Here is a 17,418-nt window from a genome sequence, read left to right as displayed (position 1 = left end):
TCTTTCCCCGGTTTTATCAAATTAAGCATTTCTAAAATCCATAGATAATTGATAATCTGTTTTTTGTTCTGGCCTGTCATTTTATGTAGTGGGAAGGTGCACTAGCTTTAGCAACTGCTGCAGCTCGGAAGTCACCAACAGTGTGAACTTTACCAGCCTTGTAACATCCTTCTGTTTAAAAGCTAAGAGCAGCAGTAGAGGTGATTTTTTAATTCCCCCCTATCCCCATATGGGGTCATAGTGGCAAAGATGTCACTGAGAAAAAGAAAAAAATATTCAATTTCATTTTGACTTTTCCAAAAGTTGAAAGATTGGTTTTATAGCAAGCGTAAATTCTGCGGAAGATGATTTTGACCTCCTTTAAAGTCCAAATAGCCAGCAGTTTTTATAAACATGTTGTTCAAAGCCTATGTTGTAGGCTATTCGTGGTGTTTAGAATCTGTGCTATTTTAGAGGTTAAAAAAAATACAGCAAATGTCCTAAATTGTATTCCTATTACAATTATCCTTCTAATTCCTATTACAGTTAGGAAATTACAATTTCCTAATTGTAGAAAAATGTTAATATTTTCTATATTACATTTCACAACCCGGAAGAAATCTGTTCATGAGCTAGAGGTTCATACCATCTCTGCTGTGACTGCAACATCTGTACAACTGGGTGTCTCTTCCACCCTCCCCTTTTTCTGTGTAGATGTCCTTTTATTTAGTACTTCACTTTAATTCTATTTTTCTGTTACTGGAGTGGTAGTTAGTACTGGAATTATTTCCTTTGCTTTATGTTTAGTTATCTAGACTTTTAAGATGAGCGTTACAAATTCTTAATTCTTAATAAACTCTTAATAAAACCTCAGGTCATTATAAAATAAGTGAAAAAGAAATCAATTTATATAAATGGTGTTTTAGGCAATAAAAAGATTGCATTTCATGTCACAGCAACAGCAATATATGCAAATTTGCTCTGCAGTTGCTCTGTACAGAGTGAGTGAAATCATGGTTTTTAAATTGTTTCTTTGTAGGATGTGGATGACTTCTTTGAACATGAAAGAACATTCCTTGTGGAGTATCACAACCGAGTCAAAGACGCCTCTGCCAAATCTGATAAAATGACAAGATCACATAAAAGTAAGTTCTTTTCCCAGGGTGAAAATACTACTAGTTAGTCTATGGAGAAGATTCATGAGGACCAGTAATTTTTAGTTTTCTTTTTGCATGCAAAAAGTGAATTATTTTCTCCAAGAGTAGTCTTCGAATAATCTAAAGAAGTTGAATCTGACTTTCAAAGTTTGGCCTTTGGTGTAATAACTAGATGGAGTAGGAACAGCCTGATATGACACTGAGGATATCTTGATTCTTTATGCTGTCCCTTTGAAGAGAGGCACACTTTATACAATAGTTTTTTGAAGTCTTATTCTCAGTCTTTGAAGTATAAAGATGGGTAATATAGCAGTATATGTGATTTTACTTGTAATGAAGTTGCTCTTGTTTGGATGAGCTTGAATTCAGAGTGCAATTTCTTGGCACACTAGGCATTGCATGACCTTGCTGATCAGCAAACTCCTGTCTGAGCCATTAGTTCTAGACCAGGAAGTCAGGCTTCCATTTTTCAGCCTTTTGGAATGGAGACTGGAATGTGTACTTTCTGTAGGTTGGTTTGCAGGACCCCTTTTCCTTTTGGGGTGAGATTTTGCACTTAGCTATTGGTTTGTCTTCCTGAGCTGAGTGCTAGCTAAAGTGATTGCTGGAACCTCTAGATAAAAGGGCAGTGTGTTTACTTGAGAAAATGGAAAAATCTTATTTTGTCCAATTACTTACCACTGTGTTTTGAGAAGCTCAGGAAAAACCTGACCTTTACTGCCCTTGATTTTAAGTTTTTGTGCCTAAATAAATAAAAACTGGACTTCTAAATTCTGTCAACTTTCTTGATATTTGTCTGGTTCACAGATTCTGTCTTTGCTATCTACAGTAATATAGTTCACTCAGCCAGGCCACAAACCTTTTATGACTCTCCATTGGTAAAGATTCTAAAGTGGATATTGGGTTAGACATCAAACCAAGAATTTACTGAGCTCTTCAGTTGCTTCTCTTGGCCACTGTATAAAGACTTGAGTCTTTTGTAGCTTTAATATCTATGGTAGGAGATGAGGAGAGTTACTGCTTAATGAAGTACTAAGGGACGCCCTGTCTTCATTCTGTTCCCACCAGAAGTGGTTTCTGGTGGTTGGTTTGCTTTCTTAAAATGAAAACCAAATGTCATTCATGGTGGTTAGGTGTCAAATTGTAGCTAGTGAGAGAGCCTTTTGTGTTGGTTGTAGAACCAGGAAAGTTGTTAGAAATGAGGTTGTATAGGATCTGATGGGAAAAGATTGGTTGAAGTTGTGACAGCTTCACTGGTTTTCAGACTCAAGTCACCTACGATGTTTATTGACAACTTTTATCAAACTGCAAAGCACGACAAATGGCACCTTCTGAAATTCTGGCAGAGGAGCAGAGCATTGACCTGGGGCACCTGTTTTGGAAATGGACCATCTGTAGTTTATGGATAACTTACGATTGATGGGCAACTGCAGTACTTGCAAAGATACTCACTTCCTATTTGCAGTAGAATATCTATTTTTATGTTTAAATAGGAGGATTATAAGGGGAGGTTAATGGCTTCCTAATACCCTTCTTCACAGTAACCAGCTGCTCTGATTCCCTTGGGATGTATGGGGCAATGAGTTGAGTGGAAGGCGACCCACTCGGTCCGTTTAAACAAGGTTCTGTTAGTTAAGAGAAAAAAAATTCTGCTTAAAGGCATATAAACTTAATAACAAGCAAATAGATTTTCCTGTTCATTGTTTGGATCTGTTAGTGTTTCCATCATCCAGTGAGTTTATACTGAAAGCCCTTTAAAAAAAGCCATCTGGGCAAATAATTGGTGATTAATATATAGCAGTACCCCACTTGTCAAATTCTGCAGCCTTCTTTACAAAGCCTGCTTCTAATTGCATTGTTTACAGTGCTTCAGCACTAGTGCTACTTCAGCCCGTGACCACTTGTTGGTGAGCTCAGGGTTTCCTGAAAATCAGGTGTGCTCTAGAAAAGGTGTTGTGCATTTAGCACTGTGGTTGGAGTTTGTATTTGGTTTACTGCTCTCAAGCACAGACTTACTCTTTGTTGTTGTTAGACTGTGATTTTTTTCTTCCCCCCAAGTAGCTTTTGACTTTAGATTCAGATTTAAATTCAGACTTCAGCTATTGAGTTTGTACATCTTCCACCAAAACAAAACCTGAAAAAGTTGCATGATAGATTTACCCAGCAGTTGCCAATTGTATTAAACATTCCCAGGTAAATTACAGACTTTGTGATTTGGCAAGAGTGCTATGTTTATGTGGAGGTATCCTTCTTAATAAGTGACATGATGGAAATTTCATTTCTGCTTTTGTGTTAAAGTGTGTTCCTTGTAGGAAAAAACCTACTATTGAAGAAAGAGGAACTTCAAAATTTTCAGGAAGAATAGGAATGAAATAGTAAAAGAAGTGCTTGTTTCTTTTTCTAGGTGTGGCAGATGACTATAATAGAATTGGTTCTTCATTATACGCCTTAGGAACGCAGGACTCCACAGAAATATGCAAGTAAGATATTGTTAGAAACCGAGGGGGGAGTTTGCCAAGTAGCAGCCTTAACGGTGACCTGCTGAGGTCGGGAGCTCTCTTGTTGTGGGAAACCCAGGGTTCATTCTAGTTATCGCATTAAGATATTTTCTTCTCTAGTATTTCATCTCAGTAATAGGCTGCTTTAATATTTTTGCTTCAATATTTGTCTGGAAAAAAACCCACTATTTTCTGCAGTTTGTAGAAAATTAAACAGAAGAGATGGGATAGTCCTCACAGAATAAAAAAAGACCTCATCTCCTTCACCAGATTTTTTTTTTAAAGCATTTTAAGTGCTTTGACACATGCAGCAAGAACAGTTCTCAGTCTGTACTGATTGCTGTGGGTGTTACCTGTACCAACATCTTGAAAAACAGTTTTGCTGATCTGGCAATTTTACTGCCTTTAGGAAAAGAAAGGAATCTACAGAGATCCCTAAAGCTCTCAAAACAGAAGAGTGTCTCTGTGTACAAATGTTCGTCCTTTAATCTTTCAATGATTTGCTTGAACATGGAGTTTGGTGTATCTGAAAATAAAACTAAGTTAACTGGCTTAATAATGTTGATACTTGTTAACATATACACTTATTTGAACTAGCGTGATGACAAGTGGGAGACGAGTATGACAGTTAACTTATTTTTATTAATTTACTTGAGTTAGTGATACACTTTGAAATGTGGCGATAACTTACGTATTGATTACTTTGATTATAGTATTGAGATTTCATTAGTAGTATGTTAGTGTCTGTCAGAAATGACTAATTGAGTCTGCTGTTACACCATACCCTTATACCCTCTCCTGTGGTGAAGCTGTGCCAAACTGTTGCTCAGGCTCCCTGAATTCCCAGTAGGGCATGCTGCTTGCAGTGTTTGTTGTGTGAAGAAAGGTACATTATAATTTGATTGAAGGATGCTTGATAGTAAAGTAGGATTGTTAAATGGGGTGGTGGTGTTTAGAGATTAATTTATAGAAGTATAAAAATTCCCTGAGGAGATGTGCAATTATTCTTTAGTAAAAAACTTGCATCCATTATGCTTTGTTTGTCCCTTTCCTTTTCTTAAGTTGTACAATTCCCAGATGTTTGAAGTGCTCCAGTTTGAACCTATTGTGTTCTCTGAGTTCTGTGAATTACAATTCTAAGCATTGCCTTCACAGTCTTTATTGCCAGACACAGATTATATTTTGAGTTCTAGAAAGTCATTAGTCCGTTCAAATTAATTTTGTAATATAAGCTGTTTCCTTTGTGCAGGTTTTTCCTGAAGGTATCAGAGTTATTTGACAAAACAAGGGTATGTACTATGAAACCTTTTTAGATTTATTATTTGTGTACATCCTGGAAGTGGCAAGGCATCTTGTATCATTATTATTACATGGATGTTTTATGGATGCTTCTATGTGAAGCATTTAAGCAATAAGTGGTAGGGAATGGACAAACTCAAACACAAAAAGGAAACCTGGCCAAAGCTCTGATAAAATTAATTCTGGCCAGGGATGTCTAGGGAAAATGTTGCCCTCTCTGGAAAGAGACCTGGTTACCTGGGATATGAAGAAGGCAGCAAATCTCCACTGAGGCAAATTGGGCCTGACAAAATTTGGTAGCCTTCTACAGTGGGGTTACAGCATTGGTGGATAAGGGAAGAGCAATTGACATCATCAGCCTGGACTGGTGCAAAGCATTTGACACTGTCTTGTAGAAAATCCTTGTTTCTAAACTGGAGAGACAGGGATTTGACAGGTGGGCCACTCGGTGGATAAGGATTTGGGTGGATGGTCATACTTAAACTGTTGCAGTCAACATCTTGATGTCTGAGCAGAGAGCAGTGACGAGTGGTGTTCTGCAGAGGTCGGTACTGGGACCAGTGGCTGTCCAGCGTCTTTGTCAGTGACACAGACAGAGGTCGAGCGCGCCCTCGGCAAGATTGTGGCCGACACACTGGAGGGAAGGGAAGCCATTCAGAGGGGCCTGGATAGGCTTGGGAGGTGGACCTATGCCAGCCTCATTCAAGTTCAGTAAGGCCAGGTGCAAGGTCCTGCATCTGGGTTGGGGCAGCCTCAAGTATCAATACAGGTGGGGTAGTGAGTGGGTTGAGAGCCAGCCCAAGCAGAGGGGCTTGTGGGTGGTGGTTGACAAAAAGCTGAATGTGAGGTTCAAGGTGCACTTACGGTCTAGAAAGCAAACTGTATCCTGGGCTGCACCAAGAAAACGTGTGGCCAGCAGGTTGAGGGAGATGATTCTCCCCCTCTTTCTGCTGTGGTGAGACCCCACCTCTGGAGCCCCTAAACACAAGAAGGGCATGGACCTGTTGGAGCAGGTGCAAAGGAGAGTCACGAAGGTGATCAGAGGGCTGAAACACCTCTCCCATGAGGACAGGCTCAGAGAGTTGGAGTTCTTCAGCCTGGAGAAGAGAAGATTATGGGGAGACCTTATTGCAGCTTTCAGTAACTGAAAGGGGCCTACGAGAAAGCTGGGGAGGGACTTTTTACAAGGTCATGTAGTTGATAGGGTATGGGGTAATGGGTTCAAACTGGAAGAGGGTAGATTTAGATTAGCTGTAAGGAAGAATTTCTTCACTGTGAGGGTAGTGAGACACTGGGACAGGTTGGCCAGGGAAGTTGGAGATGCTCCATCACTGGGTGTGTTTAAGGCAAGGTTGAATTTGGCAATGCACAACCTGGTCTAGTGGGGTGTTGCTGCCTACGGTAGTGGGGTTGGAACTGGATGATCTTAAGATCCTTTTCAACCCAAACCATTCTATGATTCTATGAAAAAGCAGAAGATTTATGTCCTCTGTTTTGTAAAATGATTGGTCCTTAGGAGTCTTAAGTCTACTAAACATTTCTAGGCAGTCTTCTTCTATGTAAAACGCTATTAAAGCTGCAGTTCCTCTAAAATGCTGAAGGCCTTCTATACTTGTTACTGGCTGTCACAGAACGTGTAACAGAAAGAAGAAATGAAGAAATGCAATCCTTAATCCAAAAAATGTGGTCATGCTGCTTCTTCCTGGAGCCAAGATCTGTTTCTGCAAATACTTGACTCAGAAATACTGTTGCTGATACTCCTAACCAGATTTTCAAATCTCTTGTCTCTTTTGCCTAATTTGTTTGGCTTGGTAGAGCCAAATGCATGCATTGCAAGCATGCTGTCTATCAGGAAGACTTCTGAATGAAAAATGTGTACATTTCCTAAACACAGGCAGTTGTATCTGCATAAATAAACACTTGAGAGAAAATTATGTTAGTGGAATTCCTTACTTTGACTTAAAATGTTGCTTTTTACATTTATTTATTTTTTTTTTTAATTCAAGATATAAAAAGTACACTTGCAGACTCGGTTTCTAAATTGACAGATGTCTTTTTCAAATACAAGCACTCAAGTTTATTGGTCTTTTGAACCATTTAATACATGGGGTTACACAACTAGTCTGCAAAGGTGCCTTAAAAATTTGTTTTCCTTTGATCTCAAAAACAACACAAAACTTCATGTGTAACTCTTTATACAAGATAAATTTTGTTTCTCTGCTGTTTGTCTAGTATATGATACATATAATTAAAATTGGGAAGAAAACTGTTTATAATAGAAAGCTAGTTGTCAATGACTGCTGACACTGTAGGTTGCTGCTTACATTTTAATACAGAATCCTAATACTGCTTCTCATGATGCATCTTTAAGTATTCTGTCATAAATGCATGATCTTAGTTTCTGAAAAAGACAATCTGTCATGTACTGTTGTATATTTTATATTGTATTTACATCATACAAGTGAATACACTGTCTGGATGTTTTTAAATTGATGCTTTTACTTGTTGTCTTTCCAGAAAATAGAGGCCCGGGTATCTGCTGATGAAGATCTGAAACTTTCTGATCTTCTGAAATATTACCTAAGGGAATCTCAAGCTGCTAAGGTAAATTCATGGGGTTTTTGTTCGGTGCAAAAGTGTTTCTTAAGAAAAAGAGAGAGAAGGGATCATCTTGAGAAATACGTGGTAGATAGGTTAAAATGCTGCCACCTCTAGCTGGCAGTTTCTCCCTCAACTGTAAAACCTGGATCTCTCTTGGACATAAGGAGTAAGTAACCAAGTAGTTGCTGACTGTGGGACTGACTGTTTGGAGCTGTGTGATCCACTTACCAAGGCCAAATCGTGCAGTATAATTAAAACCAGTGGAAGACCTGTTGGTTATTTGTTTGTGTGTTTGCTGCTTGGAGACTGCAAGCAATTCTACTTTTTTGTAATGTTCAAGTTGAATACTCCAGATGATCTGCCAGGGCTGGTACAAAACCACATGGGTCAAATTTGGTATTCTATACCTACAGATTGCATTCTTAGTTTTGTTTTATGTCAGATGATTCAGTAACATGACAGAATGAGGAAGCATTTGACAGAAAACGTCTGTAATTAGAAGATCACAACAATAGCTGTTGCACAAAAAGTGCTACTACTGTTTCTTTGGTTTCTGTGCATATTTCAAATACATAGTCTAAATTTAGTGTTTCTAATCTAAGAAGCTGTGAAATTTTTCTTGATTGCCCCTTCTTAGGCTTTTTGGAGTATTGTCTGAGCCATCTGTTGCTAGCCCCTGCCAGACAAGACGCAGACCACACAGTTTTAAATTGCATGTCTGATCCAGTATGGACATTCCTGTCACTTGCAGGATAAAGTAAAGGGAGTGCAAGTAACTTATTAAGAACTGAAATACAATTAGAAAAATGAAAATTAATCTGCTTTATATATTTATTATGTATTGCTTGGTGTATACTAAAATCCTTGCATGGATTCTTGTAAACTCTATGTATCTTTTACATGTGTCGGTTTTTTTTTTTTAATAGGATCTCCTATATAGAAGATCTAGGTCACTAGTGGATTATGAAAATGCTAATAAGGCATTGGATAAAGCAAGAGCAAAAAATAAAGATGTGCTGCAAGCTGAAACCACTCAGCAAATATGCTGTCAGAAATTTGAGAAGATTTCTGAATCAGCAAAACAAGGTATTTGAGGGGTCTTTGATTCCTCTTTTATGACTTCAAAATTAAGATTTTAGGATATTATTGATGAGAATATTTTTTTTTCTGTTTCTGAAGCAGATCTATTATCTTTTAGTTAATATTTACTTATTTTTAGGAAGTTCACATGGTATTTTTCCTTTGGCTCCTTATGACTCCATGAGGCAGAGCAAACTCTAGGTGCGATTTACTCCTTAACCACTTTTTTTAATACTTGGGCTACAAAATGATAATTGCTAGCAGTAAAGGCAAACCTAATCTTTTAAAGTATTGTTGAAATTCCTGTCTTGATTTTGTGGTGTTCTGTGAAGGCAGCAGTCTGTTGCAGAGATGATGCTACATTAGAAAACAGATCATGAAATAAGATTTCACTGAAGTTGCTGAGTTATGGTAGTTCTAGAGAAAAGGAACCTAATTTACATGGTGCCTTTTTCCTGGAAACTCTCTGGTTTTTAGGCTAAGATTGGTGTTAGTAGCTGTCTGATCCATTATTTGGGGCAGATTTGTTCAAGGTTTAGATGCTATGTTCTTCTGTTTTTATCATTTAAGAGCTGTTTGACCCTCTTAATCTGGCTAATGATTTCTATAAATGTGGCAGTGGAGAGTGGCTGATGCTGTTGGCCACAAAGGATAAATGCATAAAGTGTATTTGCTTCCTCTGTTCTTCATCCTAGTTTTAGCTTTGTATTTTCCCTAATGACTTTCACATGTCAGCCTTGAAAGAGCAGTGCATGTGGAATACGAGAATTAAGTGTTTAAAAGCATCCATATTGCAGTCTTTTTTCAAGAGAGCTTTGTATCCACAAAAGATTAGCTAAAGGTACTCCAAGAACTGGAGTTAAAGGAAGCCCAGTGATGTTTTGCTTTCATCCAACAGCATAACGGTGTCTTTGAGTCTGGAATGTTCTGAGATTAAACCTGAGTTTTCTCCTGTTGCCTTCTCTTAGCCTTTACATCTTCCATCCTGATGGAAAGCCTGTTAACAATTGAGGGCACTAACAATAATCCTGTTAATGATCCATTTTTATTTTCTGTAGAACTGATAGACTTTAAGACAAGAAGAGTTGCAGCATTCAGAAAAAATCTGGTGGAACTAGCAGAACTGGAATTAAAGCATGCTAAGGTAATCATGATCCTTTCTGGCTTGTATTTCAACTGATTGTAAATATTATGTGCTAAAATAATCAAAATGGCTACATTTGTCATGTGATATGCACTTCACACTTAGGAAGGGGAAGTTGAAGGTGAGCAGCATCCAGAAAGATTAACTTTCTTGGGTAATGGGGAGGGGGTGAAAGTGTAGGTGAAATGTCTCTGAGGGATGGGGGTGCTTTGGGTGCCTTGGGAAAACTCATTTCCTTGAAGACAGTTTTGGCTTCATTTTTATGTTGCTCTAGCTGTTTGATGTTTTATAGCTGCAGAGTTTGAATACTATTTTAAAACCTCATCTCACCATTTTAGTGAGAGGAAGTGCTCTCTCCTGTTATCCAGATGCTGGAGACCTGATGTGTAGGACAGGGTAACTACTAAGCGTTGAGATCACACAGGCCTGTCTGAAGTTGGATCAGTGTTACCCTGAGGACGCTTTTTGAAACTTTTCCTTTAGACTATGAAGTACTAACAAAAGAGGCCTGTACTATCCTTAAATTTCACCATTATTTGATTCTTTTAATCCATATGAAACTAATGGTTTTGGTTAAATGGGGTTAGCTGCTCTGATTTCATAGGTAAGTACAACAGTCTTACTTCAACAGGCCTATAGAAAGAGGCAGCTTTCTTTGAAAAGCCAACTCTTCAGCATTTCTCATTCTCATCACAAATCTGAAAGTGTTTTGACTACCAGGCTTTGAATAAGTTGGAATAGGTCTGTTGAAAAGACTAGTTAAGAAGTGTGTAGTGTTACTGAGTTAACTGATTGCTGCTTTACACTCTTTTCAGTAGTGTTGACAGTGTTACTCCTCATTTTGCCAAACCTACTGTTTGTAAAACTAACACACTGTAAAAAGGGTTATTTGGGGGACTTTTTTTATCTTTGTAGGTCAAAGTTCAGCTTGATGGAGTATTGAGATGGTAAAGTAATCAGTAAGGTGTAGAATACTCGACTCCTTTTTCAGAGGAACTGTGCTTACTTTAATGTGCTATATCAGAAATTCAGCTGTGTTTCCCCTAAAGTCTTAAAACTTCTCATGCTTCAATACTTGGCACTCTTTAGCTGTTCTACTTCTGTGTTTTACAGCTGTCTATATCCAGCCATGAGTCTCCCAGAAATCCCTGAGTTTGGTCATGAATGTACAGGTTACAGGTTTTAGTGAGATTAATAGTCCTAATAGTCATACTTGCAACAGTTTTTATTGGTCTGCCATACCCTGCTTTAATAAGGGAATGAATCCACAGTGCTTCTGTCCTGCTTCGTTGACACTTCAGCAAGGGTCAGTCCCAAGAGACTTAAGTCCCCACATGCCATGTAGTGGAATGTGTAAAAAAAGTATCTCTGTCTTCTTTGTATTAATTTTCTGTGCAAGTCAGAATCTTGCAGTGATACTATTCTGAATTTTGACAGCTAGTAACTGCAGAAGGCAGGGGGCTTAATTTCTGTAACTTTCAACTTAATTTGTATGTGCTTCTTTGTGTTCTCAGTTTACATGGAAGAGCTTGAATATTTTTTAGGCATTCTTCATTTGTCACAACAGCTTGTGTTTAAGATGTAATTCTGTTTGTGACTTACCTTGTCTTAGTAAACTTACTAACAAGGAGTATATAAGGCTGTAGTAGAAGCTTTGAACTATAGTCCTGTTTTTGGAGGTGTACTTTTTTTTTTTCTGTCTCTTTTCACCACTTTATCATAGAGCATTCTGAGAGTCACTAGATGGTTTTGAATATTTAAAGCTTTACAGTATAAAAGGTAATTTTGACTAAGGGTGACGGTTCTTAAAATGTTAACAAATATTGTTATTTGTGACATGAAAGGATATTTGTTTCTCACTAGGTTTGGAAGCTCTTTTTTTCAAAGCCTGTGTTTCATATTTATTCAAAACAAGCTACTACAGATGGATCAGTTTGCTTGCTGTGCTTTTATTTCTTCAGATTCTGATTTGGATTATTACAGAATTTACAACTGCAATAGGTTATATTTTTCAATTTTATATAATGGGAAATTTCCTTACTGATACTATAACCAGCGTATTTGAGGATAGTCTTATGGATGGGTTTTGTTTTTATTAGTCTGTACAGAGTACTGAAGGGTAAAATGGTTTGGTGGAGACTTTCTGAGGTAGTTCCATAAAAGGGAGAAAGAAGATAATGGAAAGGCTTGGGGTTTTTTGAGATAGCGTTGTGCCCTAATGTGTGAACAGCAATGTTAAGGGCACATGAAGGTCTCTCCTGGTACCAGAGATGACATTTTTGTACTTGTTGTGGTGGAAATCTTGAACAGTGATCCCATTTCAGGGAGGCTAAGTAGGCCTGGTGTTTGCTGGGCTAAGCTGATGTTTCTGGACACTAATTGGCAGTAGAGCCAAGAGGGCTGGTAGAAGCAAAAAGCTCCTTTTTCATGTAGGCAATAAATTAATGAAGTCTGATCAAAATCCCCCTGCTTTAAGATTGTGGACCAACTACTTTGCCTGATGCTGTGGCAGTCCTTGTCTTCGTGCTTCTGCAGCTACTGGAGACAGGTGAAGTTTTAGCAGCCCCAGGCTGGAAATTGCTCGGCTTGTCAATGGCATGTGGAGTGCAACACTCCCAAACTTTGCAAGGTGGCCTGTTATGCAAGTCTAAAGGCCCTTTTCAGAAAAAAAAAAAAAGGGGTGGAGGGGAAGGGAAGGTTGGGGACAACAGATAACATTGTTGCAGGCTTTTAAAGGTCTTCTTTTGTCTCTGTGTGGTGTTTGGTTTTTTTTTGGAACCTCCAGAGCAGATGCTGTGCAGATGCATCTTCTGTTAATTGGGCCAGCCATGTGTTTTCTGGACTTGGCTTTGCCTGGCACAGAAAGCACTGGCTGAAATCTGTTAAAGTAATGGGTTCTGGAACTCACCTGAGAGGCTGTCTGTGGGAGGAATTCTCCACAGTGAAGGCTGTTGCGTGACTTACTGTTAAAAGGTACTTGCTCTGTGCAGGAAAAAATCCCAAATATCAAATCACAGAGATCACTGCACTGAACTCAGAATCACCAAAGTGTCACGGGAAGGTTCTGAGACACAGCTCACATTTCCTAAACATTAGGAGACTGGAGGGTGACAGGGAAATGAAGCTTATAGTAAATCAAGGACACTATGTATAGAAATAGTACATGCACCTTCTCTGCCCAGTTATGTTTATACTACTTCCTTATAAAGTTCTTGCTTTAATCTGCTGATACCTTCTTATCCTTTCCTGATTGCAGCTCCAGACTTGTGAAAAAGCTGAAAATCAGACTGTGTTGAGATTGCTTTAAGTTGATGCAAGTGCAGGCTGCTGCCAGGAAGGATGACTGTGCATGACTCTGTTCCTTTCCCTTGTGCTGGCACTATTATGTGTGCAGCTGCGTAGTCAGATGGAGCTCAAATGTAATCTTGGATTTTCTAAGCTTTACCGCCAGTCTTGTTTTCACAGCATCACTTGTGTGAAAACAAGGGTTTTGGCTGGAGTTTAGATAGAGCTGCCTTCCTAGCAGCAGCATCTAGCCTAGATTTACTTAAAATAGCTGCCAAATTGCAGCTTTAGATTCTGCTTGGTCTCTGACCTATACTGAACAGATTGACATTTATTTTTCTATGGCCATTCTGTCTGACTATCCTCCTAGGCAGTGTCTAGCTTCTGTTTTGCTGCCTCTGTCTCTTCATGACTTCATGCAGCTGTAGCTAATGTAAAGCCTGATTAAGTCTTTTGAGTATTTAGTGCAAAAGTTATATTTAAACCTATTCAGAGTTTTAAACAGTTTTATTTTGAGGTGTTCCTGTGATGGACTTCACATTCAAGAAACAAAGTTTAATAGCTTGTGAAACTGCTAAGGTTGTAATCATATGCTTAAAGCATTTACAGCCTTGGCTATACTTTTAGAGTCTTTTGACAGAAAGATTGTAACTGGATAGCCACTTCCTTAAAAATTAAAAAAAAAAATTAAAAATAAAAAATTAAAAAATGGAAACATCTCTTTCCACAAGTACTAACAAATATATGCTCTTGCCTCTGAGTTTTTGTGGAAAAAGAATTTTTTGCATTACTAGCAACAGATGTCTGTTTGGAACTGCCAGAAGAAGGGAGTAAGCAAAACCCAGTGCTAAGGGATTTGGTTAAATGCTTTGTCAGTAATTATTTTTTCCTGAAGAGGATGTTTCTGTTGTCGTGGTTCTGCCAGTAACTGCAGTATCTGGAGCTTAGGAGTCTGACTTGGCAAGAAACAGTTTTCTGAATCTGAATTTATAAGACTTCCTTGAGCTATGCTGATATGTCAGATGTTGCAGCCAGAAAGAATGTCTCACAGCCTCTATTGTCCTTGATTTATTGTAATTTGAATAAGGTTGTTCTCGTCAATGTTGTAAAATTGATCTAATGAAAATGAGTGATTTGCCCATTTGGAAAGTTTCAGTAGACTGGCTGGCTGAGTCTGGAAATGACTGATATGTAAAGGGCATCCTGGTGCTGTCTTTTCTTTTGGCATGCTACACAGTGGCCTGTGAATTGCAAGTAGACTTCATGCTGCTGATGGGCTGTAAGGAGATGGCCAAAAGATGACTGTCACAGTTCTGTTATAGGTAATGTGTATCCAGTTCACAGTTATACTTCAGACCAAAGTGTTTGGTTTGAAGACTTCAGACTGGAGTATTCCTTTTCCTTACTTCATTACAGATGATAATCAGCTGTTCAGTAACAGGGACCATAGATTTATGAATCTCATACACTGCAAAGACAGGCCACCAAGTCCACGTGCATCTCATGTATATTGAACTTGTACTTATCACAGAACTACAAGCCTGTTAAATAGCTTGGAACTATCTGACAATATAGGCATAAAAGGGCAAAAAGCTGTTGAAGCTGTAACTGAAATCACTGTCTTCTGGAGAAGACTGAGAAGGATTCAGTAGACACAACAGGGAATCTCCTACTTTGAAGCCTTCAATTTAGCTAATTGCTTAATCTGGATTATAAGAACCTTAAAGGGAGACAGAATTAAGATTTCTTACCTTTTGGGGCTGACGAACAAGCGTCCTTCTGCCTGTCTACCACAGGCCACTTGAAAAGCTTTCAAATGAACAAGTGAGAATTACAAATTCTTGAGCGCTTGTGTGGACTTTTTATCAGGACATGCAGATCACAGCTACTGGTACTGTCTGATTACATGCTTTTGTTTGTCTGAAGTTTTCTTACAAGTTTTTTTTGATATAAAAATTTTTAGGAGGAAGCAGTTTCTCCCACATTGATAACTGTTTTGTTCTTGCATTTTATCTGAACCTGAGGGGAATTACTCCTAACACCATGAAGAATTTGACGTTGCTTCTTACACAGAGATTTCCGATTTGGGAACAAATATAGTGCAGCTATTTAATAGTGAATTAGCCAATAAAGTGATCTAAACACACAAAACAGGTTGAGGTTGTTTTTTTTTGGAAAGTAAATCCTAGTTTACTCGTAGACCACATCTGCTTAATTCACAAGGGTATCTTTTAAAGTGTTAGTTCTGTGAAATTCATTCAGAAATCTGAAAGTTAACATGTATGTTTTTATGGTAGAGCCAAAATGTTTTATGTAAGATGTAAAACTGGCCTACAGGTGTTGAAAAGACAGGCAGAACTTGGCCTCAAATATACAGCTTAGTTAATGTTCTGATTATTACTTCTGTAGCTCCTGCTCTAAACTCAGCTTTGATGGCTGAGTCACCTGGCTGGGCCTGTAAATCAGCCTGTTGTCTGTCAAACAAGGCCTGTCCTAGAACAGAGCTACAAGCTCAGGTGGGTGCTCTAGTGAGGAGATACTGAGTGCTGGAGTTCAGTATTTCATGTAATATGAGTCGTCCTGCTTCAGGAGTAATAGTCCAGTGACTGAATAATGGAAATACTATACAAAAAATGAAAGCTTTAACTATGAACTTTCTTGCTAAGACAGTGCTCTAGCGTGAATAGTTTTTGTGGCCAGACCTTATCGATGGTAAGAGAACTGTGAAGAAACCCAGGAAAGGTACTAAATGCTTATTTTTGAATCTCAGGTTGGTTCCGTTTAGTTCCATGATACAATGCTCTAGCATTCAAAAAACCTAAAAGTTATGTGAATACTTCTACATAAGCGTAATACCTGGCTGTTCTCCTTTGGTGGTGTTACTGCTATTTAGAAAACATCTTTTTGCCACAAATACAAAAGAAAGTAGGGAAATGTGGTCATATTTTTCTTTATTTTTGCAGGGTAATTTACAGCTGCTGCAGAGCTGCCTGGCAGTGCTAAATGGTGACACATAAGCTATGCTCCATCCTCCCACTAACAAGGGCTGCCCTCCTCTGGATTTTGTTTTCATGACTTTAAATAGGCATTTACAGTTCCCTGGAGAAAACATTTGACAAAGTGCACACGAGCAAGCTCCTTCTCTCAAAAGAATTAAAACAAACACCTGAAAGTAGCTCCAGACTATATGAAGCAACAGCATACTTGTTACACATACATATTCATGTTTATTTAATCATTATATGCTTTCATTGTTCAGAAACCAAATGCTGTTTTTGTGAAAATAGCCAATATAATTATGTTCATGTTACAAATACTATGATACTGCTACCAATCTTATTTACCTTTGTAAGTAATTTCTGAAGTTCACCATTTGAAGCACATTGTTCAAATGGCCTAAATATTACCATTAGATATTTGAATATTGTTACTATAATGGCATTGTATACACTGTCTTAGGTTTTTTCCATGTACTGATATCAAGAAACTTAATCTTTTTTTTCAATTGTGAACATTTCTTAGAAATTTTTGAGAACTTTGTGTAACCTTTATAACTATGATTTCAAACAAAAAGCAAATGCATTAGTATGTTTGCCTTAACTTGTAGACTAATCCAATTATTGTAAAATAAACCATGAAATCAATGATTTTTCTAAAATTATGCAGACATTGTATCTCTGTAAGCTTAATATTTTCTAGTAAATCAGATTAATTAGCTTTTTTCTATTCATCCTGCAAAACCATTGAGTAAGTATTGGATTGGTCTGACGCTAAATACTCAACCCAGTAATTTTTCACTTGCATTCTCAGGTTTATCTGTTTTCCTGTGTGTTTGTCTGTGACTTTCCTATCCAGTGTACTTAGAGTGTTTTCAGCTCGGTGGCTGACTCTGCAGTTTCATTGGCAGAAATGTTTTTCAGAGAGCATCTTGGGTTTCTTCCTAGAAAGGGGAAATAGAGTAGGAGAAGAGAGTTCAGAAAGTGCATATAAGAGCAATGCAAGGTAGTACTGTCCCACTTTGATGCAAACAAGAAGCTTTGCTTCAGGAAGTCATCGAAGGTGTCCCCAGGAAAGGTAACGCCTGAAAAGGATCTCATTCTGCTAACGGGACTTAAAACCTAGAGCTCTGAATCCAGTTCGGTTGGTTGTATTGCTTTGTCTCTTTCTTGAACCATGACACTTTTCCGAGAGGTGCTGTTCTGTTGTGTAATTCCAGGATGTCGTAAAGTTAGGTTTTACTTGATGAAAGTAAAATTCACAGCGGGACTGCTGCTTTGTACCGGTTTGTACACCTTCAGTGGAGCAGCAGAATTTTGGGCGGACGGGGATGCAGGTCGATATAAACCAACACCTCTGTGACGGCAGCAGGCTCGCT

The 17,418-nt window shown here is 38.3% G+C and overlaps 1 protein-coding gene across 1 annotated transcript in view; it reads left to right on the top strand.

The window, feature by feature from the left end:
* The window catches only part of SNX6 (sorting nexin 6), a gene marked incomplete at its 5' end in the record, with an annotated part of 23,064 nt that extends 6,307 nt beyond the window's left edge, over positions 1-16,757 (top strand). The window contains 7 exons of the mRNA XM_008937827.1: positions 1,019-1,124; positions 3,541-3,616; positions 4,884-4,923; positions 7,451-7,537; positions 8,461-8,620; positions 9,673-9,758; positions 16,007-16,757. Coding sequence (XP_008936075.1) covers positions 1,019-1,124; positions 3,541-3,616; positions 4,884-4,923; positions 7,451-7,537; positions 8,461-8,620; positions 9,673-9,758; positions 16,007-16,060 — 609 coding nt within the window. The remainder of the gene's footprint in view (positions 1-1,018; positions 1,125-3,540; positions 3,617-4,883; positions 4,924-7,450; positions 7,538-8,460; positions 8,621-9,672; positions 9,759-16,006) is intronic.
* Positions 16,758-17,418: the final 661 nt, after the last annotated feature.

The sequence above is a fragment of the Merops nubicus genome, unplaced genomic scaffold (genome assembly GCF_000691845.1).
Source record: "Merops nubicus isolate BGI_N331 unplaced genomic scaffold, ASM69184v1 scaffold10023, whole genome shotgun sequence".
NCBI lineage: Eukaryota > Metazoa > Chordata > Aves > Coraciiformes > Meropidae > Merops > Merops nubicus.
Note: the sequence above shows the minus strand (reverse complement) of the source record. Positions and strands in the feature narration are given on the sequence as shown.